The sequence below is a fragment of the Phacochoerus africanus genome, chromosome 13 (genome assembly GCF_016906955.1).
Source record: "Phacochoerus africanus isolate WHEZ1 chromosome 13, ROS_Pafr_v1, whole genome shotgun sequence".
Lineage (NCBI taxonomy): Eukaryota > Metazoa > Chordata > Mammalia > Artiodactyla > Suidae > Phacochoerus > Phacochoerus africanus.
Genome location: NC_062556.1, coordinates 21,983,891 through 22,010,170, shown reverse-complemented (window position 1 = coordinate 22,010,170; position 26,280 = coordinate 21,983,891). Strand labels below are relative to the sequence as shown.

The 26,280-nt window shown below is 40.4% G+C and overlaps 1 protein-coding gene across 1 annotated transcript in view; it reads left to right on the top strand.

Moving 5' to 3' along the window:
• The window catches only part of GTF2F2 (general transcription factor IIF subunit 2), a 151,477-nt gene that overhangs the window by 20,559 nt on the left and 104,638 nt on the right, over window positions 1-26,280 (top strand). The window contains exons 3-4 of the mRNA XM_047755778.1: window positions 5,506-5,524; window positions 6,987-7,131. Of these exons, the coding sequence (XP_047611734.1) occupies window positions 5,506-5,524; window positions 6,987-7,131 (164 nt within the window). The remainder of the gene's footprint in view (window positions 1-5,505; window positions 5,525-6,986; window positions 7,132-26,280) is intronic.

Below are 26,280 nucleotides of genomic sequence, written 5' to 3'. Positions count from 1 at the left end.
TTCTAAACACATTTCACATTCAAGGTCATATGGGAGCCCACTAATAATAGGAAATATACAAAAAAAATCAATGAGATGATTTTTTGATATAAAATTTGACCAAGTTTAAAACAGTCTTATACTGTTGTAGGTTTAAATAAGTGCAGACTTTCTGAAAGGCAGTCTGGCAAACTGTGTGTCTGTGGTCATTTACATACACATACACACGTACACACACATATAAAACACACACATAGGCACAGGTACACATTACTGCTCAAGGCAAAGGAGACTAATAATAATGCCACTGTTTTCTCTGCCAGTTAACTCGCATCGCATGCATTCTGTTCAGTTCCTGGTGCTGCCCTTACAAAGCGACACTGACAGACTCATCCAGCAGAGTGGAACTAGGATAATGAGAAGCTTAGAAATATTGCTAATAAAATATTCATGCCTCTGACCCAGCAATTCCATCAATTTCTGGAAACTTAATCCTATGGAAGTAGCAAGTTAATGATGCAAAGATTGATATACGTTTCAGCATTGTTTGTTATAGAGAAAAATGAGTAACATACTCAAATTTCTTAGTAAAGGATTAAGTAAGTAAATGGGGTACATTTTAAAATTATTTAGTATTTTTATTTTAAACTTGTCTCAAGCAACAGAAAAGTTGTAAGAACAATATAAAGAACTTTTTCATTACACACACCCATATTAGGAATGTAATTAAGTTGATATCTTCTATTGTATAATACATTGATGTTAACAAGAGATCTTTATAAAGTTAGAAATATTGAAAGCCACATTAATCGTTTCATTGTTGGTATTATTTTAATGAATAATATTTAAATCTCTAGGGAAAGCAGTCAGGTTTCCCTTAGGAATAGCTCCTAAACTCAAAATGTGTTAGAGTGTATACCTCACTGGAGGAAAAACACAACCATTTTCCTACAAACAAGGACATTCTCCTGGGCAGTCATGGTTCACGCTTCCACACCAGTAAACTAACCTCAAGTAGTGCTGCTGCCTCATCTTCAGATGTCACTCAAGGTTGACCAGTTGTCTCCGTGGCGTTTTACAATAAAAGGATCCACTCCACAGTTTCGTGTTACCTTCTAGTTCACTTCCCTTTAGTTTCCTTACATCTGGAACACTTGAAAGTCTTTCCTTGATTTGTATACTGTCTGAACATCAACACTATGGATGTTTTCAAGGTGATTATCTTATAAAATTTGAGTTTGATGTTTCTTCATGATTAGATTCTGGTTATGCATCTTTGGCAAGAATATCGCAGAGGTGAAGCTGAATTCTTCTTGCATTCCAAAAAGGTTTGCGTGTTTTCATTTGTTGCATTGCTGGTAGTGGTAACTTTGGTCATTTGATTAAGGAGTGTCTTTTAAGCTTTCTCATGGTAAATTTACTCTTTTCCCCTTTCCAATTATTAAGTATTCTGTGGGGTGGTACTTTGAGACTATGTAATAAAAAATACCCATTCCTCATCAAATTTTCCACTTACCTATGTTAGAATGAAAACATGGATTCCAGTTTTATTCAGTGGGTCACAATTTGTTATTTATTCTAATGTTCAAATTGTTTAAAGTTTAGCCAATTGAAGCTCCTTCTAACTGGCATCCATGGTCTTTGTTTATTGTGGTGAAGAACACTTATAAAATTTACCATCTTAACCATTTTTAGTGTAGTTCAGTAGTGTAAGTTCTCTGTCCTTTGGACATGTCCTCATCCTTCTTTTTTGTTATGGAAAGATGTTTTATACTCATCTTGTGCATTTCTGTCTGAACCCTGGAGTCAGTCATTTCTCTAAGGAGCTCTGGTTTCTTCTAGAGGAAAATGGGATTTAGAAACTAGGCTCTGGATGTTCCCATTGTGGCGCAGCAGGAACAAATCCGACTTGTGTCCATGAGGATGCAGGTTTAATCCCTGGCCTCGCTCAGTGGGTCGAGGATCTGGTGTTGCTGTGAGCTGTGGTGTAGGTCACCTCCACAGGGGCCCAGGCCATGCAGTCGGATTCTTCACACACTGCACCACAGCGGGAACTCCTAAAAAGGGTATATTTTAGTTACAGAACCACAAAAGGTCATGTGTACTTCATACATTCATGCACCAAGACAAACAAATATGTAACCCTTTTAAAATAAGTTTTAAGCCTTCAAGGATTACTTTTTCTTCTAGAAAATTAACTCATCCAGAACTCATCTCTTATTCCAGCTAAGATGCTGTTATAATATATGCAGCCGTCCCTTGAATAAGGAGAGTTTGAACTGCATGGGTCCCCTGATGGCATGGATTTTTTCACTCAGTACCCACCACAGTACCACATGATGTGCTTTTGGTTGAATCCATGGATATGGAGCCATGAGTACAGAGGGTGTGGTCCACCCTAACCCCCCGCGTTGTTAAAGGGTCAACTGTGTATGAAAATCAAGTTGTCCTCTCTTCCTGTGATGCCTGATTGCATCTGGGTGATTTCTAATCACTGGCTGGAAATGTCAGCATGATCTTTAATCCATTTTTCCGGTGTCGCCCACTCCCAGTCATTTCCTCCTCTGTCAGTTCTGCCACACACTCCTCTTTGCTTTCTACCACTGCCTGGTTCAAACCTTCATTACTTTTTATGTGGGTTGTTGCATTAGCCTCAGTTCAATTCAGTAAAAATTATGCAAGTGCCTTCTGCATCTTTGCCTTTGCTTTGCCTCACAATGCCTCTGTCTCAAGGGTAGCGAAATTAAATTCCTCTAGAAGCCAAGTTCAGGAGCAGTAAGGAAGGGACTATAGTGAACTCAGTGCCTGACTATGTGTACTTGTTGATTGTTGTTGTGCTGATTCAGGGGCACGTTGTTGCCAGATCTTCCAGCCTTGTAGGAGAAGCTAGAAATTCATATTTTTATGTGAAATCTTAAAATTTTTCACCTCTGTTCAAGATGTTTCCCAACAAAAAAGAAGATTGATATTGCTTTTTAATGTATGAAAGACTGGGAGATCCTACAGTAAACAAATCTGTTTAAGAATCTGGAATCCGAAATTCCCGTTGTGGCTCAGCGGAAGCAAATCTGACTGGTATCCATAAGGATGCAGGTTCGATCCCTGGCCTCCCGCTCGGTGGGTTGGGGATCTGGCTTTGCAGTGAGCTGTGGTGTAGGTCACAGATGTGGCTTGGAGCCTGAGTTGCTGTGGTTATGGTATAGGCTGGCAGCTGCAGCTCCAGTTCAACCCCTAGCCTGGGAACTTCCATATATTTCGGGTGCAGCCCTAAAAAGCAAAAAAAAAAAAAAAAAAAAAAGAGAGAGAGAGAGAGAGAACAATCTGGAATCCTTAATCTGGCCTAAAAGGCTCTTGACTGCTTGATGCCAGCCTACCATTCCCTGATGTTAGAAAGACTGTGCTAGATACTTTCTCATTTCTGGTGTTTAGTTGGATTCTTTTAGCCTGGAGTGTCCCCATGGTTTGTTTTTGGTTTTTTTTTAGGGCTACACCTGCAGCATATGGAAGTTCCTAGGTTAGGGGTTGAATCAGAGCTGCAGTTGGCAGCCTACGCCACAGCCACAGCGGCCACAACATCGGGTGCTTAACCTGCTGAGTGAGGCCAGGGATTGAACCTGCATCCTTATGGATACTAGTCGGCTTCTTAACCCGCTGAGTCACAACAGAAACTCTGCCCTGTGTTGTTGACCTCATCCCCCGCTCAGTTTATCCTTTTCCATCTTTCTCGCCTTCATTTCCATGACAGTAGTACCTCTGTCTTAAATTTAGTATCCTGTTGATAGTTGTTTTCATCTTTTTTTCATTAAACCGGGACCTTCTGGAGGATAAAGACCTATAGTCTTGGGAGTTCCCTTTGTGGCTCAGTGGTTAAGGAACCCAACTCAGAATCATGAGGATGCGAGTTTGATCCTTGGCCTTATTCAGTGGGCTGAGGATCCGGCATTGCTGTGAGCTGTGCTGTATGTTGCTGTGGCTGTGGTGTAGGCCTGCAGCTGTGGCTCTGATTGGACCTCTAGCCTGGGAACCTCCGTGTGCCATGGGTGCGGCCCTAAAAAGCAAAAAAAAAAGTTGTGTGGAAAGATATTTACTGAGATGGTAACAGTAGACTTATGGCTAAGGTAAAATTTTTTTGACCTGTCTGTAATAAAATTATTTCTATATGGGCATATATTGTTTTTAAAGCAGAGAAAATTATAATTTTTTTCTTTTTTTTTTTTGCCTTTTTTTCGGGGCCACACCCAGGGCATATGGAGGTTTTCAGGCTAGGGGTCCAGTCGAAGCTGTAGCCACCGGCCTACACCACAGCCATAGCCACACCAGATCCAAGCCGCGTCTTGGACCTACACCACAGCTCATGGCAATGCCAGATCCTTAACCCACTGAGCGAGACCAGGGCTCGTACCCATGTCCTCATGGATGCTAGTTGGGTTCGTTAACTGCTGAGCCATGATGGGAACTGGGAAAATTGTAATTTCAAAATAAAAATTTTATTTTTTTATTTTGACCGCCCTGTAAGCACATGGAGTTCCCAGGCCAGGGAATCAGATCCAAACTGCAACTGAAAAAATGCTGGGAGTTCCTGTCGTGGCACAGTGGTTAACGAATCCGACTAGGAACCATGAGGTTGAGGGTTCGGTCCCTGCCCTTGCTCAGTGGTTTGACGATCCAGCATTGCCGTGAGCTGTGGTATAGGTTACAGACGCGGCTCGGATCCAGCGTCGCTGTGGCTCTGGCATAGGCCGGTGGCTACAGCTCCGATTCGACCCCTAGCCTGGGAACCTCCATATGCCTCAGGAGCGGCCCAAGAAATAGCAAAAAGACAAAAAAAAAAAGAAAAAGAAAGAATGCTGGATCCTTGACCCATTGTGCCAAGCTGGGGGTCAGGACTCCCAAGACACCACCAATCCTGTTGTGGCACAGTGGGAACTCCTAAAAATAATTTTTTTTTTTTTAAATTTTAGGGCATGTGGAAGTTTCCAGGCTAGGGGTCAAATCACAGCTGTAGCCACCAGCCTACACCACAGCTCACGGCAATGCTGGATCCTTAACCCACTGAGTGAGGCCAGGGATTGAGCCTGCATCCTCATGGATACCAGTCAGATTCATTTCTGCTGAGCCACGGTGGGAAGTCTCAATAAACAGTAAAATTTGTTGACGTACTATATGTCTGGTATTAAAGATGCCGTTCCCATGTGGCTGAATGTAAAAATGCTCAGAAATTAAAATAAGAATTGTAACAAGATCATTATTTGGATAAAATATTATTAGGACAGGTTTTAATAGTGTTAAGAGACACAAACTCATAATATCTAAAATACTCATGTAGGATTAGTGTGAATTTGTTTTTCCTGTAGGATTACCGATAGGGTAGTATTCAGGAGAGCTACGGGTAAATACTAGGTTAATCTCTGCTGTAAATGTAATATTTTATGTAGATATGAAGTAGTGTTTTCTTTTAGGTCTTAGCTGACTTTTGAAAAAAATACGAAATTAAATAATTGAAAATATTTTTTTCTTTCCTTCCAGGAATCAAGGAAGGACTGAGGTAAGATTATTTCCGTGGAAATTTTACATTTAAAATGCCAGATTATTTTACTCTGCATTGGTAGTAGTAAGGAGAAGGCAGTGTCTGCATTCTGGAAAACTCCGCATCAAACTGGTGGCTGATGGTTGGGAACACGTAGTATAAATGCCACTCTTGTGTGAATGAATAGGGTCCTTTCTAAGTTGTTCATGCTTAGCATTTTTCTACTATGACCTAAATATCCCCTCTCTTTGTACTATGAAAATTAGTATTGCATTTGATTTGGAATTTTGAAGGCTTTAGATTTTGACTCATTAAGTTCAGGTCATAATTTGTGATACCTGTCACATAGTAGAGAGCTATTTAAATAGTACTTCCTAATCTTTCTTCATGATTAGAGGTCAGTATTTTAAGTTTTATAAATCCCTTTGATGGAAACTTCAGGGAGATCTGCATATAGTAAAAGTCATTTTGAAAGAACACCTACTGTGTCTTTTTATTCTAAACCTCAACACTGATTTATTTGTATAAATATTTACTTGGATTTGTTGAAGTATTCACAAATAAAACAGCACTGAGAATTCCTGCCATGGCTCAGTTGGAATGAACCCAGCTGGTATCTATGAGAATGCGGGTTCGAACCCTGGCCTCACTCAGTGGGTTAAGGATCTGGCGTTGCTGTGAGCTGGGGTGTCGGTTGTAGACATGGCTTGGATTCCACCTGGCTGTGGCGTAGGCGAGTAGCTACAGGTCCTACTGACCCCTAGCCTGGGAACTTCCATATGCTGCAGGTACAGCCCTAAAAAGACAAAAAAAGACAAAAAACAAAACAAAACAAAACAAAAAACCAAAAACCAAAACCAAAAAACGGCACCATGTGCTCATACAGTAGTCTTTGAACCTAAAAAAGAAAGACATCCTCTGCTTATGGGAGTGTTTTAAGCTTTCTGAGTAAATAGCTCCCTTCCCCCTGCTTCAAGTACAGTCGCTTTCTTAATACTCTTAAAATGTTCACTCATTCAGCAAATACTATTTTCCTTCTATGTGTTGTGCAGTTTGCTAGGGGATGAATGGATGGATGGATGGATCGATCTGTCAATCTGTCTACCCACCCATCTAATATTTATCTAATTTATTTAAGGGTATAAACACAGCAAGACATGGCTCCCTGACCTCAGACATGGTTGGAAAAAAAGTTGTTTCTATTTTATAAATGGAATTTTTTCATCCATAGACCAGAGAAAATATTTGAAAATTGTCTTTATAATGGTAGACTAGCCCCATCATTCTGACAAATGGGAGTAGGTTCTTTTTTTATGGGTAATTATTAAAGATTTTTTGAAAATTTTCTTTTAAATGCTTCGTAAAGTGACTGGAAAAGATTCACATTTTAAAAAGTATTTGATTTATAATCAGAACTTCGGTACAGATACTTTGAGTACAAAAGTCTATTGTAATAATCTCTGGTTAATGTGTCTGTTAGGTGTCATTTACTTTGAATGAGGAACTTGCAAATATTCATGATATTGGCGGAAAACCAGCTTCAGTCAGTGCTCCTAGAGAACATCCATTTGTCTTGCAAAGTGTTGGAGGACAGACATTAACAGTGTTTACTGAGAGCTCATCAGGTAAGTAGGGATAGAATTATTTAATGCAATTCCTGTATGTGTTGTGTAGACTTCCTGGCTCAGCATACACTCTAAGGCCATTACCAGGGCTGTCCCACCTATCGTTCTGTTTACCTCTCATTCGTATCGTAGTATTTCTCTGCTCTAAGTATACCTTCCTGTGGTTGATAGAATTTTGGCTGTTACACAAAGGGTTTAATTTCTGTGGGACATGAAGAAATAGAACAAAGCAGATGGAAGAGTGTAGTGCATCAAGCTGTCTTCTGGGATGTTGAAGAAACAGTATTCTGAGTTTTGCCAAGATAAGGTCATCTGTGCCTGTTTTGGTAAATTGATATTTAGCAACTGTAAGTTGTGTTTAAAAAAAATACTGCTTCATGGAGTTCTCATTGTGGCTCAGTGGAAATAAATCCAACTGATATCTATGAAGATGTGGGTTCAATCCCTGGCCTTTCTCAGTGGGTTAAGGATCTGGCATTGCCACGAGCTGCAGTGTTGGTCACAGATGTGGCTTGGATTGGGCTGTTGCTGTGGCTGGGGTAGGCAGCTGCAATTCTGATTCGACCCATAGCCTGGAAACTTCAATATGCTGCAGGTGCAGCCCTTTAAAAAAAGCAAAATAGGAGTTCCCATCATGGCTAAGTGGAAACAAATCTGACTAGCATCCATGAGGACACAGGTTCGATCCCTGACCTTGCTCAGTGGGTTAAGAATCAGGCATTGCCATGAGTTGTGGTATAGGTCACAGACTCGGTTTGGATCTGCTGTGGCTGTTTGGCTGTGGCATAGGCCAGCAGCTACAACTCTAATTTGACCCCTGGCCTGGGAACCTCTATATGCTGCAGGTGCAGGCAACCCCCCCCGCGCCCCCCCCCCCCCCCCCCCGGCCAAAAAACAAACCAAAAACTGCTTTATATTGGGGAATATTTTAGTCTGGATTTTGGCTCTTGGGTGCTTTCTGTAGTTTGTAATGCATAGCGATTAACTTTTAATTGGTATCGATCAAGAAGCTCTGGCTAAAGTGTTTTGTTTAATTTTGTGTGTTTGCTCTCAAATACTTTAACAGCTCAATAAATAGGGAGCACATGTTTCAGTTTGTGAATTAAATATAGAGGGAACTTTTTTGAGGCCTTTGCAAGAGTATAACCTTGACTAAATTTAGAATATGACTATGAAAGCAGCAGGCCACCCACCCCCCCTTTTTGTCTTTTTAGGCCAGGTCACCTCATTTTAACAAAATTAATTTCTTTTTTAAATTCTGTTGGAGTATAGTTGACTTAAAATGTTGTATTTCATGTGTACAGCAAAGTGAATCAGTCAAACATATATATATATATCCATTCTTTTTCAGATTCTTTTCCCATGTAGGTTATTACTGAATATTGATTAGATTTCTCTGTGCTGTGAAGGAGATTCTTGTTAGTTATCTATTTTATATGTAGTAGTTTGTATTATGTTAATGCCAACCTCCTCATTTATCTCTGCCTCCCTACGTTTCCCCTTTGGTAACCGTAAGGTTGATTTTGAAATCTGTGAGTCTGTTTTGTGAATAAGTTCTTTTGCATCATTTTTTATTGGATTCCATATATAAATGATTTTGTATGGTATTTGTCTTTGTCTGGCTTACTTCACTTAGAATGATCATCTCTAGGTTCATCCATGGTGCTGCAAATGGCAGTATTCTTTTTTATGGCTAATAATCAAATATATATATATATGTATCTCACATCTTCTTTACCCATCCCTGCTCATAGACACTTAGGTTGCTTCCATGTCCTGGCTGTTGTAAATAGGGCTGCAGTGAACATTGGGGTGCATGTGTCTTTTCAAATTATGGTTCAGAACTAATTTCTCATACCTAATTTAGAAAGTTTATTGATTCAGGGTTTCTGTTGTGGCTCAGCAGGTTAAGACCCTGACTTAGTGTCTGTGAGAATGTGGGTTAGGTCCCTGGCCTCACTCAGTGGGTTAAGGGTCTGGCATTGTGGAAAACTGATCTGTAGGTCACAGATGCCGGTCAGATCCGGTGTTGCCGAGGCTGTGGTGTAGGCCGGCAGCTGCAGCTCCAATTCGACCCCTAGCCTGGGAACTTCTCCAGCAGGTGTGGCTGTAAAAAAATAAAAATTAAAAAAAAAAGAAAGTTGATTGGTTGTGTAAAGAAAAAGATCCGTGGTTTTGCTGTATTTTCATTAAACATTACAAAGAAAACCTTAAGAAATATGTTAAGGGCATTATTGTTGCGAGGATTAAAATTCGAAGATTAAGGGCACCAACCCTCACACAATTGAAAATGCACATATAAATTACAGTCTTGCTTTCCTCATCTGAGATTCCTCTATATCCGAGGTTCTGTGTGCTGGGATTCAACAACTGCAGCTTGTGTAGTATTGTAGGATTTGCTATTTAAAAAAATCCACACATAAGTGGACCCACACAGTTCAAAGCCATGTTGTTCAAGGGTCTGCTATACTCAGATAATTTTTTTTTTTTGGTGTCTTGGAATGCCAACAGATGGGTAAACTGATGTCAGAAAATACTCGTCTCGGAGTTCCTGCTCTGGTGCAGGAGATTAAGATCTGGTGTTGTCTCTGTAGTGGCTGCTAAGGCACAGGTTTGATCCCCAATCCAGTGCAGTGGGTTAAGCATCCAGTATTGCAACAGCTGCAGGGTAGGTCACAGCTGTGGCTCAGATGTGATTCCTGGCCTGGGAACTTCCATATGCCACTGGTGCAGCCCTAAAAAGACCAAAAAAAAAGAAAAAAAAAAATCTTTTTTTTCCCCTTGGATGTAGATTTTAAAAGCGGTAAATTATAACTTTTCTGTCATGTGGTTTAAGGTAAAAGATTTGTTTTATAACATTTATTACATTATTCTGATGCCCTAGTAATTTGTAGTCTGGTATTATGGAAAGTAGGAAATGTTAAACATACGCATTTTGTCCTGGAGAAGATTCAACCATTCAGCGAGTATCTATTGTGTGTTACATCGTGCAGGGCCTAGCATAGGCGCACCCAGGGAATCTGAGATTTGCCTTGCAATTGATAGGTTTTAATAAGTCCTTTTGAACCTGTGCAGTTTTCTATACTTTTGTGGTCGTCCCTGGAGTGGAAGAGGCACGGCACCAAGATGATGAAAAGGAAGCAGGGCCTGGAAGAGTTTGTGGGAGGGAAACTTTCATTTCCTTTGTAGAAAAAGGTACCCTATTTCAGATTTTTTATGTCTTAATAAGTTGCTAATTTTTCCAAAACGTAGTTCATTGTTGCTACTTATACAAAAGATAGTGGTTTAGAAATCTAAGGTTTATGGTCCTTAAGATTACACTTTCATTTTTAATCTCGCGACTTCTTCAGTTAGCGTGATGCTCTTCTTGAACGTTTTGTCTTCACATGGCTGGGTATAGTGTACTCCAGAATGAATGTGGTGTTGGGCGGATTATCTTGGCAGGAATATGGAAAAAGATCAAGACTGTCATCCTTCTCCTGGAGTTTGGACAATATGTTCTCAGTTCGTAGCCCTGCGATGATGCAAGTGCAGGTCTAAAGTGGCTGTTAGATGGTGCACTCTCTGAGGCAAGCCTTTGCTTCTTAATCTCAGTCACGTCTGTCTCATGTCATTGTTCCTTAACTCTCTTTGTACCTTTCTGTGCTTTGATTTCCTTATTTCTAACATGCAGGTAATAATATTTACATTAATGTATAAATATGAATATATTTAAAACAGAGTAACACTCAGTACCTAGTACATGCTATAATAACTATTATTACTATTATTAGTATTAGATCTTATTTTTATTTCAATTACTCTTTTTAAAATTTTGGGCTGCACCCACAGCACGTGGAAGGGATCTAAGGGACTTGGGCCGCTGCAGTGACAACAACATCTGCTGTGCCGCAAGGGAACTCTAATACTAGATCTTATTTTTGAACACTTTAGGTTTCAAATTTATTTTAAGGTGTGTGCATGCGTTTTAGCTATACCTTGATAAAATTCAGCCAACAGAGATTTTTATGTTCAGTGTTTTTTGATTGCCTGGATAACCAAGAAAAAAAGCTCTAGAATTGTTAACAGTTTATTTCCTTTTCTGAGGAGCCTTGCATCATTTGCTCTTTCTACTTATTCAGGTGTCAGTTCTACAGCTAGGTCCTGTGGCTCTCTAGGAAGTCATAAGTAGCCAGCAGAGGCTCTGTGCCTGCTCTGTCATATTTAAAATGTTTGCTCTGTATAGGCGTCTGCATGTTTTTCTATAGGACAGGACCATAGCTTTCACTGGGGTCTCAGAGGCATCAGGGACCCAAAAAAGCTGAAGAGTCACCACTCTAGTGTTAGCTTGATTTATCGTAAACCTGCCAAGGTATAAGTAACCGAGTCATTTTACAGCAAGCAAGCCACTGATTTTACATTGGAATATGCATGAGGCAGACATGGTTCTGAATATTTTACATTTTCCCTCAAGCATAGAACCATACCTTCCTATGAAAACTTGCTTTTCTGGTCTCTTTATTTCTTTTTACTAATACACAAGTCTATAAAATGGAATTTTATAAGAAAAAAATTAACCTTCACTTAAGGTCAGTGTAGTTTGATTTTTAGTAACTTTAAAACTTGAGTTCAATTTTAATAACTACTTCTTTTTGTCTTTTCTAGGGCTGAACCCAAGGCATATGGAGGTTCCCAGGTTAGGGGTCTAATTGGAGCTGTAGCCGCCGGGCCTACACCACAGCTCATGGCAACACCAGATCCCTAACCCACGAGCAAGGCCAGGGATCGAATCTGTAACCTCATGGCTCCTAGTCGGATTCGTTAACCACTGAGCCACGATGGGAACTCCAATTTTAATAACTTTATTTCCTCAGTTAAAATACTTCTGCTGGTTTTTGAAAGACCCCTTTTCAAAATATTTGAGTGTCTTTGGGTGTTGGGATTAGAGGGGACTTAATGATACATTTTACAATGCTTTCTCCTTAATTAAAACCATCTGTATCTTATGAGCATTTTATGAACACAATTCATTTGTTTCTAATTGAGTGTTCCTGTCTCAGAGAAGGTGTTTCATTTTTAAGGGCTATTAAGGTTAGCCCTTTCACCTCCCAATTTTTCTATGAAATTCTAAATAATCTATTTATTAACTATTTTCATGAGATCTCTATTAGCTTACCTCTCCACCTTTATGTACATGGAAATGTCTCATGCGCTTAGCCTTTATTCCCCTCCACTCCCACCCTTGGGTCCTCAGTTTAGTACTTTTATATACTATTTGCTGGTAACTTTTGTCCTCTGCACCCCTACCTTTATTAAAACGTAGGTTTTCTACTTTATAATTGCCAATTCCAGATTAAAAGTTGTTCATCTATTCAATAGATATTTTTGATGCTAGGCTCTATGCTAAGATGAGACTAGACTCCTGTCCAGTTGGGTGGTTGGCGTGTGAAAAAATAATTGCTACGGGAAGTGCTCTATTAGAGTTATGTGCAAAAGAGAAAAAAAAAGTATGCTCTTTGCCTGAAGAAACTGGGAAAGGCTTCAGAAGTCAGAATATTTGAACTGAATCTATAAGTGTATGACCACATGAGCATCAGTAGGAGAAAAGAAAATGAAGATAGAATTTATTTCTCTGACTTTCAGGTATCCTGTTCTTAGCTTTCTCCTACCTGCTACACTCCGTCATCCATCTAAAACCCATTTAATGGTCTGGGTTCGATCAGAGCAAAAAAGTCCAGTTGTGGATTTTATAGTCTGGTTTAGAGATGAAAACTGTGTACCAGTACTGTGACAGTGGAAAAGTGGGATCCTGTTCTGGAAACATTGGAGGACGTTTGACAGCGAGTGAAGCATTGACTGGGTGGGGGGAGCTGGAAGAGTGAGAAATCCAGAATGGCTTCCAAGCTTTTTTGGCTTACCTGGTTGAATGATGAGACCCTTATCGAGTTAGAAAGTATTGGAAGAAATGGGCAGGTTAGAGCTGATTGAGACAAGGTGACTTTGCTTATAGCAGCTCATTAATTCAAAAAGTGGATATTCGTGCCTGCTTTTTGCAAGCCCTCTTTTTTTTAGGCCTGGGATATTTTAGCAAGCAAAATCTCTCGGCTTACATGGTACTTACATTTTAGTAAGAGGAGATAGCAGCAAATAGTAAACATAACAAGTAATTATATCACAGCCTAGGAGGGAGTAAGTTCTCTGGGAAAGAAGCAGGAAGTGGGATCAGAAGTACTAGGTTGAGGGTAGGGCCTGACATAGTAAATAGTGTGGGCAGATGTGGGCCCATTGAGAAGGTGGAATTTGAACTAAATCTTGAAAGAAGCACAAAAGGTAGCCTCGTGGAGTTAGCCAGCTAGGTGTTTTCAAGGCAGAAGAAACATTTGCCATAAGGTGGGAGCAAGCCTGGCGTGTTTTTGGAGTAGCAAGGAGGTCACCGTGGGCGGAACAGATGGGCAGGGGCAGAGGAGTAGACTGTTAGGCCGGGGACAAGAGGGTTGGTGGTGGCAGATCATGAAGGGGATTTGTGAACCGTTTTAAGGCTTTTGAATTCTACTGAGTGAAATGGGGACCACTGGAGGGTTTTAAGCAGGGTAATGGTATGGTGAATCTTGAGCGCTCACTCTGGCCAGTTGAGAAGAGACCCTGAGGACAAGGGTGCAGACTGGAGGCTGTCGCATTAATCCAGGGGAGAGATGACGGAGACTTGGACCAGCGCAGTAGCAGTGACAGAGGTCTAGTCTCTCATCTGATGGCCAGTCCCATTTGAGTTGTCTTAACAGACAAGCCATTTCGATTTCTCACTGCCTGAGGCTCAGATGTCTTACCCCTGCCTTCCTTCATTCTCTGTACACCCACACTTCTCTCAGTGATCCATCATTCTTCTCTTCTCTTGGCCGTAGTGATTTTTAGCCTCCTCTGGCTCTCACAGTCAGTCAGTTGCCCATTTGGTCATTCCTCTAGTACAAATCACACATACACATTTCTCAATGCCACTTGATCCCAAATCCTCCGAAAACCTCACCCGTCCTCCCTGCCATCTTCCGGTCCATTCTGCAGGAATCCCTTATCTCTTACAACAGCTTCCTGCCCTTATCTCTTACAACAGCTTCCTGACACAGCCGCCTCTGCTTTTTCCCTTGTTTTCCTCTGCCAGGGATTCCTTTGCCTTTTACTTAGAACCATCCTTCCTTTTATGGCTCTAGCCTATGTTGATTCTTCCTTTGTCTGGACTTGAATGGCAGCAAGGCTTACATGACTCATTTTTCCCCGGGGTTAAACCTTATAGGCAGGAAACCATGTCTCATGCTTATCTCGAGCATCTAATGTAGAATTGAGGACATAGCACATGGGCTTGTTAAAGCTTGAAATAGTTTATTTTCTCTAGTTTTCTCCTTGGAGTTACTAGTACTCTAAAGGTACTCTGTAGAGTGGTTTTAGGTCAGATGGCCTGTTAGTGACAAAAGGATGGGTTTTCTTCCTTCAAAGTTAAGTCTTTTTCTTAGGACGCTTGAGGTTCAAAATTGAATATTAAATTATATTTTTATTTTGGCACAGGTGATTCTTGTACTTTCTCTTTGCTAATTGGATTAGTTCAATGGCTGTGTGATGTGACACTTGGTTAACCACTGGGCACATTATAATCATGCTTGGTACATTTCCCCCATGTATTGAAAATCAGATATCTGTTATATACTTTCCAGAGGTTTGAAGTAAGTGCTATGTATATCTCTGTGCTTATTAGCATTCAAATTACAGTTTTTTTCTTCTTTGTTGAATGTTTTCCTTATCACTGCTTTTACATGAATTATACTGTGGTATAAATTATCACCATCTGCATGTTATTAGTTGCCATGCAGCGGGAAGCTCTGAGCTTTTATTTAGCCTTATCTATCCTAATTTCGTTTTTTCTTTTTAGGGGCCACATCTGCCACATATGGAGGTTCCCAGGTTAGGGGTCTGGTCAGAGCTGTAGCTGCTGGCCTACACCACAGTTAACGGCAGTGCTGGATCCTTAACCCGCTGAGCAAGGCCAGGGATCAAACCTGCGTCTTCATGAATGTTAGATTTGTTTCCACTGAGCCACTACGGGAACTCCCCCATTCTAATTTATATGTGTCACTGTAATACAGTGGTTCTTAAATTTTTTGGTGTCAGGACCCCTTTATGTATTGTGTTACCATAAAATATTCAGAAAAAAATCAGTGGGAAGAGTGACATTTTGCAAATCTCATTAATGTCCAACGTGAAAGACAAGGTGAATTCTCATAACCACTGGTGCCTTCAATGTCTAGCAATACGTTATTTTGGTAGAGGCATCTAAAGAAAATTTTTGCCTCTTACAAATAGTTAGAAAAGAGAGGAGTAATTAATAGCATTTTCAGATAACTGTGGATGCAGATGAGAGAGCAGAAGATCTAAGAGAATGTGTGACTAGCTTTCTCTATTTCCTAATATTTAGAAATACTTTTTTTTCTTTTTTTAGGGTCACTCTGCAGCATATAGCAGTTCCTGGGCTAGGGGTCGAATCGGAGCTAGAGCTGCCAGCCTAGACCGCAGCCCCAGCAACTCAGGATCTGAGCCGTGTCTGCGACCTACACCTCAGCTCACGGCAGTGCCAGATCCTTTACCCACTGAGCCAGGCCAGGGATCCTCACAAACATTGTGTCGGGTTCTTAACCTGCTGAGCACAACGGGAACTAGCAATACATTTTTCAAACAGTCTCTAAATGGTAACAGAAATGCTGCTAGGTCCACCCGGGTAGATGGTGTGCACCCAGCTCTGAGGAATTCTTTGGCGGCTCTAGGTTGCCTCTGGCCTCCCTGCCCTCCCCGAGGCAGCCGTCTCAACCCCACCCCCCCCAGCGACCACACGGGCTCCCCAGCTTTCCCAGGGGAGCAGCCGTGTGGACGGAGTGAGGGAGCTCTAGTTTTTGCTTATTACTCTGAGCAGCAGCCGTGCTGCCAAACATTTGGGGTCACATCAGTTTCTGACAGTCTTCTACTCTGAGGATGAACGGCACTAAGATGAAAATGTATCACTCGAGTGTTTTGTGTGTTTCCCGAACTGCCACTGAAGTTTGTGGCTGACCACAGAGGTTCAGTTTTACTGCTAACCCTCTGAACCATGTCTACGCTCTGGAAAAGTAAACCTAGGAACAGAAACTGTTCCTTTGTTCAGTGCCTGGAAAGAAAGTAAAAGGCATGTTGATACTCTTTTCGTGTTGAGGTGCGCCTGCATCAACATGTGGTTGCTGTGTACTGTAGCTGTAATAATCCAGTGTGAGGGCGAAGAGGAGAAAAAGAAAAAGCTGGAGTGTGAGGGTAATAAAGTGTGGGAGCACAAATGAAATGTGTTAACATTTAGGATTAAATCTTCAGTTTTTTATAATAAAATATTTCAAACCTATGGATTAGTGTAGAAAATAGTGTAACCTGCGCTCATCAGCTGTATTTCATAACTCTAAACATTTGCCATATGTATTTTTAAGGAAATATTTTAGATACGGTTGACATTCCATTTTCTTTTTTCCTGGTCCCACCCACCTCCCTTTCCAGAGGTAAATTGTCTTGGAGGTAGCTTGTAGTTTTGTGACTCATGGTGATGAGTCCGCTGTTGCTTACAAGAAAAGCTTCACAATTTAACTGGAGAAAACCCACAAAGTTCCCCAGAGATGGTTTAAGCTGTCTCATCCATATTTCTGGCAATTACACAAGTTCACCGCTAAGACCGAATAAAGATTTTTCTGTGTAGAGTGTATCTTCATAAGCCTTTTTTGTTTGTTTCTTCTGTTTCTTTAGTACATAAATTTTTAAAAATTTCCTGAAGTTTTAACATAAATCGTGTGATCAGAGTAATTATTGGTGAGAGAATAATTCAGTCCCAAGTTTGGTGCTGGGAAATACCATTAGATCAGTAAAGAGCATTATAAAGATGAAGGAAGATGTTTGAATTCTGTTTTAGCCTTACCACCCATGCATTTTTTTATTTGGTAGTAAAAATGTTGTTATATCTGTTCTTCTTCATCTGTATTGAAAAACCACATTGGCAGTGTATGACTTTGATAATATTTATGGTATTATTCCTCAGAAGAATTGATCTGTGATTTAATGGCAAGGACTATAGGCATATTTGGTACTTTTCTCTTTTTTTCCGGTCTTAGTCATTCTTGTAACCTAAATTTCCAGTTCTGTTCATGAATTCTGCATAAATTTTATTTCCTAAATTTTACTGAGGTTTGGGTTGTGATTTCTTTTAAGTAAATTTATTTTGGACCTCTGTTTTCTGTATATCTTTGTGATCTTTATGGAGAATGTCAGAGAGCATCAAGTTTTTACCTTTATTGTATTTTCTATCTGTGATGCTCAACTTCTATCACATCTTGGTTTGTAAAGCAGTTGGGAAGAACTTCCAAAGTTTTTATCATGCCTGAGGGGAAGGACAGGCTGTATAAGCATGCTTCTGTTTTTGCCTTTTCATTTACTATAGCTTCTAGGTTTTAAAGTTGGTTCTTTGTTTTGATTCCTGTGTACTTAAGATCTTAGAAAGAACCTGGTCTCTTTTTCCCCCCTCTCTCTCTCTTTTTTTTTTTCTTTTTAGAGCCTTACCCAGCAGCATATGGAAGTTCCCAGGATAGGGGTTGAATTGGAGCTGCACCTGCCAGTCTACACCGCAGCCTCAGAAACACCTTTGGCTGCATTCAGAATTATGCCGAAGCTCATGGCAACGCTAGATCCTTAACCCACTGAGCGAGGCCAGGGTTTGAACCCACATCCTCATGGACACCATGACTGGGTCTTAATCCATTGAGCCAGAACAGGAACTCAAGAACCTGGCTTCTTTATAAGCCAAACACAGCATGGTAAAATCAGTTTTACAGTGTAAATTACTTGAGATATTAAAACTAAGTCATTGCAACAGTTTTCATTAAAAATATTTTAATTTTTGAAAACTCATTTTCTTTGGTTTTTTCAAGTAATTTTATTCAGACCTCACTCAGGTTTTTGGTTGCATGTGTGAATGATCTCCAGTTCTTTGAGCAACATTTAAAATGGTTCTTCTGTCAAAATTTAAAATGGAGAAGATACATGTAAACTGGTGTTTCTTTCTCTGCCATGTAACTCATTACTTGGTTGCCTTTATGCACTTTTATTGCTTGAAACTGTATTCTGTTAATATGGTAATAGTACTATTACAGTAATTCCCCACGGAAAGAAGCAGCTCAGACTTTAAAGTTGGCTTATTGCTTTAAAAAAACAAGACACGCACTCTTTATTACAAAGACACACTGCGTAGAGAAGGCTTTCTTGTAAAGCAGCAGTCCCGTCCTTTCCCACACCTTTGCCAGCCCCACTCTAGGGTGCCCAGTGCTGACCAAACTGTTACGTGGCGAACAGCTGCCTCACAACAGAAAGGATTTGGAGCCTACACTTGAACTCTCTTCTTGGTTACCTTTGCTGCGATGCAAAGAGTGCCTTCTGTTACTTCATATTCTTATAACTGTTTGGTTTAGAAGAATTAAAGGAACTTCTTATTAAGGTTTACGCCTGGTCATTAAGCAGTGAGAGCTAACAGAAGTAAGTAACCTGTTGAGCACTTGGTTTGTTCACCGTACTTCAGACCCAAGCCTGTGAGGCTGGTGCCGTTGTTATTTGGTTGATGAGGGATGTGGGGCTCACACAGGATATAATTTGACCAGCATCGTGAAGCTTGTAAACCTGTGCCCTGAATCATCAAAGTGTAGATGCAGAATCAATTTCGTTTCTAAAAGGCAGCATTAAGAAAGGAAAGAAATAGAAAGGCAAAAAGTTAACTTTTTATTTTGGAACATTTCAAACATACACTGAAGTAGAGTAAAATAACAAGCCTTATATACTATGCCTACCCAGTTTTTTAACATGCTGTCAGTGATTTAAGAACAATTACTTTTGTAAAAAGATACGGTTTCAGAGTTCCTGTTGTGGCTCAATGATTAGCGAACCTGACTAGCATCCATGATGACACAGGTTTGATCCCTGGCCTTGCTCAGTGGGTTAAGGAGCCGGCGTTACCGTGAGCTGTGGTGCAGGTCGCAGACATGGCTCAGATCTGGCATTGCTGTGGCTGTGGCATAGGCCAGCAGCTACAGCTCTCATTCAACCCCTAGCCTGGGAACCTCCATATGCTGCAGGTGTGACCTTAAAAAGACAAAAAGATGCAATTTTGATTTTTTCATATATATGTTTGCACCCCTCATTGCCCTGCTGCATTTTATCTCCTAAGGCTCTATAAGGCTGTATATCACTGTGATTTTATCAATGTCATATATATTTTCACTTCACTTATTATAAACCTCAGTTCCTTCATAAATTCCCTATTTTGGGTTTTTGTCCTGAAGAAATAAAAATAATCTGTCCTATCATTGCCTGCAGGTTATGAATGTATTTTTAACCTACCACTTTCTAGATGTCTATTTATGTGTATGTATTAGCTAGTGCAGTGGTTTCCACCTGGAGACAGCCTTGGCAGTGTCTGGAGACATGTTGGCCTATTAGAGCTGGGTGGTGTTCCTGGCATCTAATGTTGGCGATGCCACCAAACAGGGTGCTCTGCACAGGACAGTCCCTCGCAACTCAGGATTACATAGTCCCAAATGTCAGTAGTGCCAAAGATGAGAAACTCAGTCTAGTGTAAGAGAAGCTCTTATTTTTTTGTGGACAAACTATTTGCTATAACTACTGATTACTTAAAGTTATAAAATAAATGCCTTTTTTTTTGATGGAGCCAACAGGAGTGACCAGAACCTGGTCCCCGCTCCAGTGGTTGTTTTTGTTTTTCTCCTCCTGTTCTTCCCCGCCCCTCCTTCTTCTGCCTTTTTTCTTCTCTTGTTATGGCAGAAGAAGTTTCTGGGATTTCAGGAGACTGCTTTTGATATTTTAGCTTATTTAACTTTTCACTGTGGAAAAAATTTTAAACATATGCAAAAGTAACTCCAAGTACCTGTTGTCCAACTTGTCTCTCAGTGTCTGCTCAGTCTTATTTCAGCTCTACCCCAGCCACTGCCTGCGTACCTTACAGGGTTATTTTAAAGGAAATCTCAGCGTATCATTCTGTCCTTAAATATTTAGTACCTGTCTCTGTAAGGATTCCTTTTTTAAAAAATTCATAACCACAGTACCATTATGGTACCTAAAAAATGCAAAAACAGTAATTCCAAAATATCATCATAAATGTAGTCAGTGGGACCTGCTTAATGCTGAGATTCCAGTGTTTCTTGATTTTGTTTTTTTCCTTTTTACACACTGTTTTATGATTTATGGTCCAGCTGTATCTGAAATCACAGTGGTTTGCAGTTTTACAGCTTGCAACATCCACTTGTAAAGGTACCACGGGGGAAAATACAATTCATCGAGTCATTTGTATTATTGCTAAGGCATAAAGCAGTCTTTCTGCAGTTGTTTGAGGAATTTGGCTGACAAAGAAGTGACAGAATAGAAAATCATTTTTAGAGCTGTACCAAGCCACTGATGTCAAATGCGTAACAGTGTTGGTGGGAGAAATATTTAAGCTGTGTTTACCGAATGTCATAGATTATTTTCAGATTGCATAAAGTTAACAAACAGATATATCTAGAAAGAAAAAACCGTGTCAATGCAATATGACCAAACTCTAAGGAATTTTTAAAATAAAAGCTAATGATGAAATAGAAGCAGTATAAGAATTTATGTATGATGAATGGACTGAAAAATGCTATTTAATTCAGTTTAGTTACTGAACACGGAATGTATTAGTGTATCTCAGTGTAAACAATAGGGACACATAGAATTTGTATACAAACCTCAATTTTGAATATCAGTTTCTTGGAAAATTAAAGACATTGATCAAGAAAAGTAGAGAAACCAATCTCATCCAAGTTGAGTTTAAGTTAAACTTCTTGAAAGTTAGGTCAATTCACGTCTTTAATGCAGAATGACTTGGTACACATTTTTATGTTATGAAATAAATCCTCATTCTTATATGTTCTTACCAGCTGTTAGAAACAGACAGCTGTGGCCTGGCCGGAGGTGAAACGCTGATGGAGAGCCAGCCTGCTCTCAAAGACTGTGTTTGAAAAGAGATTCAGCTGCAGTCATTTAAAAAATTTATTTTAAGAACTCTATGTATGTGTATCAGTCTTCAGTTTCTTGCTTATGCTGTACCATGAGCTGTCCCAAAAGAAGAAGGGGCAGAACCCTGCAGACACATACTGTCTTCAGTTTTTTTCCTCTTTCCTCTAAAGAGCCTTTCTGGAGAACTTTTTCTGATTGGAACTTGTGGCCTTCTCTGCTCCTAGAGACAAAAGCACGCCACCCAGGGTTGTTTACAGCTTGGTTTCTTTTATGGAACTATGCATATTTAATGGCCGTAAGGATCTGGCAGATGTTTTTTTCCCTTCGAAACTTGTTTTTATCATAGTTCGACAGTTTGCGAGGGGCACCTCTGCTGTTGAGCAGAGGGAAATGTCCGGTGATTTAGAGCAGTTCTCAGTCCTTTTTTCTGTTGCATCTTCTAGGTGAAGGGTGATGTTTCTTACATTCCCAAGTTAGGGGCAGATTCCCGTAGTTCCGGGACTGTGGCGTCAGTGCTGTAGATGCTCTCAGTGTCTTCCCCCAGCCCCTCAGCCCTTGCTGTTTCTGTGCATGTGGCCGACTTCTCAATCTCAGCATCGGTGTCTCTGCCTGAGAGCTCTCTCTGCTGGCCTGGAGGGCTGGCCAGAAATGCCAGGGTATTAACCTTCACTCTGGGAGCAGCCCTCAACCAATATCTGACAGGAGCTGGTGGGTCAATACCCAGCTCCCCTAACCCTCAGGTGGCGTGGCCCTGGGCACACCTCTGGCAGAGTTCTGGGCAGGGGTAAAGAACAGTTGTCCTCTTGTGTGCAGCTGGTACCAGTTTTCTAGACTCAGCACTTCATTCACTCCTTTCCTCTTCCTCTCTCCTTTTGCCAGTCCTCTGCCAGTGTTTCCTGGGATCGCCTCGCCAGTAAACTACCTGAACTTTAAAACCTTGTCTCAGAGTCAGCTTCTGGAGGATCCAAACCAAAATAGAGATGGTAAACTGTAGCTCTGCCTTGATTCGGAGAATGAAAATGATGTCTTTGTAGGGATTTCCTTGGCACACATCCCCCTAAAATCATGGCCCAGATACGGTATTATAAGCCTATTAAACTAATGTCCTACTTCACGACTGACTCTGTCTACTTATGCTAGCTTTTTTGTGAAAGTTCTGATGTGTTCTTTGATCTTCAGCCTTCTCTCTTGGAGGGTCTGTGCATCCAAGAGACTTTAAATCCGAGTATGATTCCTAAGGATACCACATGTAATGCAGACTTTAATAGACCCAAATATCCTGAGATGGAGGTTCAGGAAGATATTATATTATTTCATTAAAAAATCTTTTTTTGGCTGTGACTCATGGAAGTCCCCTGGCCAGGGATCGAACCCACACCACAGCAGCTACCCAAGCCACTGCAGGGACACACCAGCTCCTTAACCTGCACTGAGCCACAAGAGAACTCCGGAAAGATTTAAAATAGGAAGCCACGATGTCATTTTAGGCACACCATTTTTTTTTTTTTTTCATGGCTCTGCCACTGCACACATTGCCTTTTCTCCGCTAATCACTGTCTGCTGCTGTCCCCGCGAGCTGCCTGTTATCATTGCGACCGGCCCCTGTCATCCTCGTCATCTGTCTCTGCTCCCACCAGGATGACCGGCCACACTGCTTTTGTCTTCACTGGGCATGTATTACCTTTTCCCCTCAGTCCCCAAGGGCAGTCCCACCCTTTTTTAAAATTTAATTTTCTTTTTCTTTTTTTCTTTTTTTTTGAATCCCACCCTTTTCATCCTTGCCCCTCTCTTCACTTGGACTTCTCCAGCTCCTTTGTGAGCTGTGTTAGGATTCCAATAAAACTCTCACATTCTGCCCCTGGTCTCTTTGGGACTCACCTGGTCTTTCACTTATGCAGTTTCTCTGTATTCTCCAGCTTTTTGAAATAACTACTTCAAAGCCATAGAACTTCTCCATTAGAATATAATTTACTCAGGAAGACAGTTGCAAGGGGAAAATAATACACAGTACCTCATTAGCTGAAAAGAACTATCATTTGTTGGAAACAATTTCAAGACTAGAAAGTCTGTGAAAAGAAATTCAAATAAATTAACTGCATCACTGATTCCACTGACATTCCCTTTCCACAGAGCCTTTACTTGTTTCGAAGTCTTGTCAGAAAAAAATATTAAAAGTATGTTAAGTGGGAAAAAGAACAATTAATGGGAGTCTTTGTGATGATAAGTTTTACCAGACTGTGTCTCACAAAGATAACCCACAGTCTCTGCCTGTTCAAAAAAAAAGAAAAAGAAAGTAAGTAAAATAAATAAGTAAAATACCGGAATCATGACTCTGGTCAGTTGTTTTTAATACATTTGTCCTTAAGAAGTCTAATGTTTCTGATACCGCAGTATTTCTAAGCAGTACTAGTTATGTCCGTATAAGACTTACGTTTAAAAGTTAAAAACTAATCTGTATTAGGAAGTAAACAAAGTTACTCAGGATGTGTCAAGAGTAGAGAACATAGTATAGAAAAGTGAATATTGAATCCATGAATTCAAAAAGCACAGCTCCCAGTGTTTTCCGTTGTGATCTGAGCAGTGGCTACGTGGATGTGTTCACTTTGTGAAAATTCATCAAAGCTGTAAACTTATGGTTTGTATACTTTTCTTGTTTTTTTTGTTTGTTTGTTTTGGTTTGGTTTTTTTTTTTTTGTCTTTTAGGGCATATGGAGGTTCCCATATCAGGGGTCGAATCAGAGCTGCAGCTGCTGGCCTACACCACAGCCACGGCAACTCCGGATCTGAGCCATGTCTGTGACCTACACCGCAGCTCATGGCAACACCAGAGTCTTAACCCACTGATCGAGGCCAGGGATCAAACCCGTGTCCTCATCGATGCTAGTCAGGTTCGTTAACCACTGAGCCACAATGGGAACTCCTGGTTTGTATACTTTTCTTAAATGTAGATTATATTTCAATAACAATTTTATTAAGAAAGCAAAGTATAAGGAGAAAAGAAGTTTTTCTAAAAATCCAGCAACCAGATCTCTTAGTTGGCTTAAAAGATTTAAATCACATTGTATTGGTTTGCTAGGGCTGCTGTAACAAAATACCACAGATGGAGAGCTTAAACAGCAGTTTTTCTCACAGTTGCGGAGGCAAGTACTTCAGTTGTAAGCTGGCAGCAGGTTTGTGTTCTTCTGAGGCCTCTCTGCTTGGTGTGTGATGGCTGCCTCCTTGCTGCCTCTTCACGTGATCATCCCCTGTGTCCATGCCCCCCTGCTGTGTCTCTTTGTGACCGTTTCTTAGAAGGACACCAGTCGTTTTGGATCAGCGCCCACCCTAGCAGTACAGAACAGTAACTTCAGAATTATAGTTTACTATCTTTGTCTTGGTTTGGATTTCTCCAGAAGCTGACTCTGTGGGTTGTATTATGACATTTGATTGGGACCCTGACCCTGATTCTACAGCACAAGATCGTGTCTGTCCCGTAGTGTGTGCTTCATTGGAGAGCAGTATATACTCAGCTACTTCAGCCAATAGAACCGTATTGGCTGAACTTACAGAATTAGAAGGAGTGCTGTTTAAATGCTAATCTTTTCACATTATTAGTAGAGAAGGTGATGCCTTTTGACTCAGACCCTTTCTGAATAGGAGTTTTGTGTGTGGGTGTCGGGGTCGTGGTGGATTGTGGTGGTGCTGGATTATTGGTTAGAAGAGACCTCGTTTTACTAATAAAGGTAATTCTGACATTCGGAGATGGTGGCTTTGCTGCACAGTTCCAAGGAGAGTATATCTGGAGGATAAAGAATTGTAGACTGAAGGTAGAGGTTTAGGTACTAGGCTAAAGATGTTTTAGGACAAGACATTCAAGGTTGATGATTCATCGTTAAAGTAAAATAGGGACCAGCAAACTCTGGCCTGGTGCAGCTGCCATTACCTGTAGCTTTAATTTGGAAAATATGGCTCTCATAGCCCTTTTTTTTTTTTTTTTTTGAGTTAAATTTCAAAGGTAGAGGAGGAAGTACTTAAAGATCCTCCGATTCAGCAGTGCACTCACAAATGTAACTCACAAATTTCCGTGGGTTACGGCTACTAAAATACTGCCGGTGTAACAAACTGGGTCCAGCCTGCAGGCCTGTTATATTTGGCTTGCTTTTTGCTTTATTTTTAGTGAATACTGAGATTTTGGGGCATTTCTTCTCTAGAAGGCCCGGATAGTAATCGTTGTTCCTTATTTCCTGCTTAGTTGTTTTACATGCTTATTTTACTTGCCCCGTCTCAGAAAACATTTGGATTAGTCCCCTTTTTTTGAGGAAGCAAAATTGTTTTGAATACCTTTGAGAAATAGAAACCAGTTTTCATATTCTGTGTCTAGGTCCTTCCTGCTGTTGAAAGAATAGGAAAAAAAGTGAAGAGATGAGTAAAAAGCCAAGTTATATCTCTTTGAACACAGAACAGAATGATAATGTGCTCTGTAGTTTTTGCTACAGGAGTCTGGACGGAAGCTTGAAAGAATCAGGTTTTAAGTGATTTGGGGAGGGGGGTCCTGCGAGACTATTCCTTTTGCACCTCTGAAGCAAATAATAAGAAACTATAATAGAACTACAAGTTTTCCTTTCCATCTGAAGTTAGGGGAAATTAAAAGAAAACATTCCTGGAGTGATAATATTCCGGAAGGTTACCAGGCCCATCTTAGGGATGGAATCAGTTTATTTGATTAGGGAATTAAGAAATTCGACAGTAGAGACTGACGGGGTGTTTATTTTTCCCAACTGTGATTTAGGATGAGGAGCACTGTGATTCACTATCTAAAAGATTTAGTCTATAAAAATCCATCATTTGTACAGTACTACAAAATATTTTTGCATTACTCTCACATGATCCTTAAGAATTCTGACAGGAAAAATAACTCGAGGTGGATTAAGCAGATTTACTATGATGACCTACTATGGGATACTTATTATACCAAGCCCTGAAAATGAAAAATTATGATAAGACACACAGTTCTTGTCCTCAAAGACTTAGTATCTGGGAGTTCCCATCGTGACTCAGTGGAAATGAATCTGACTAGTATGCATGAGGACACAGGTTCAACCCCTG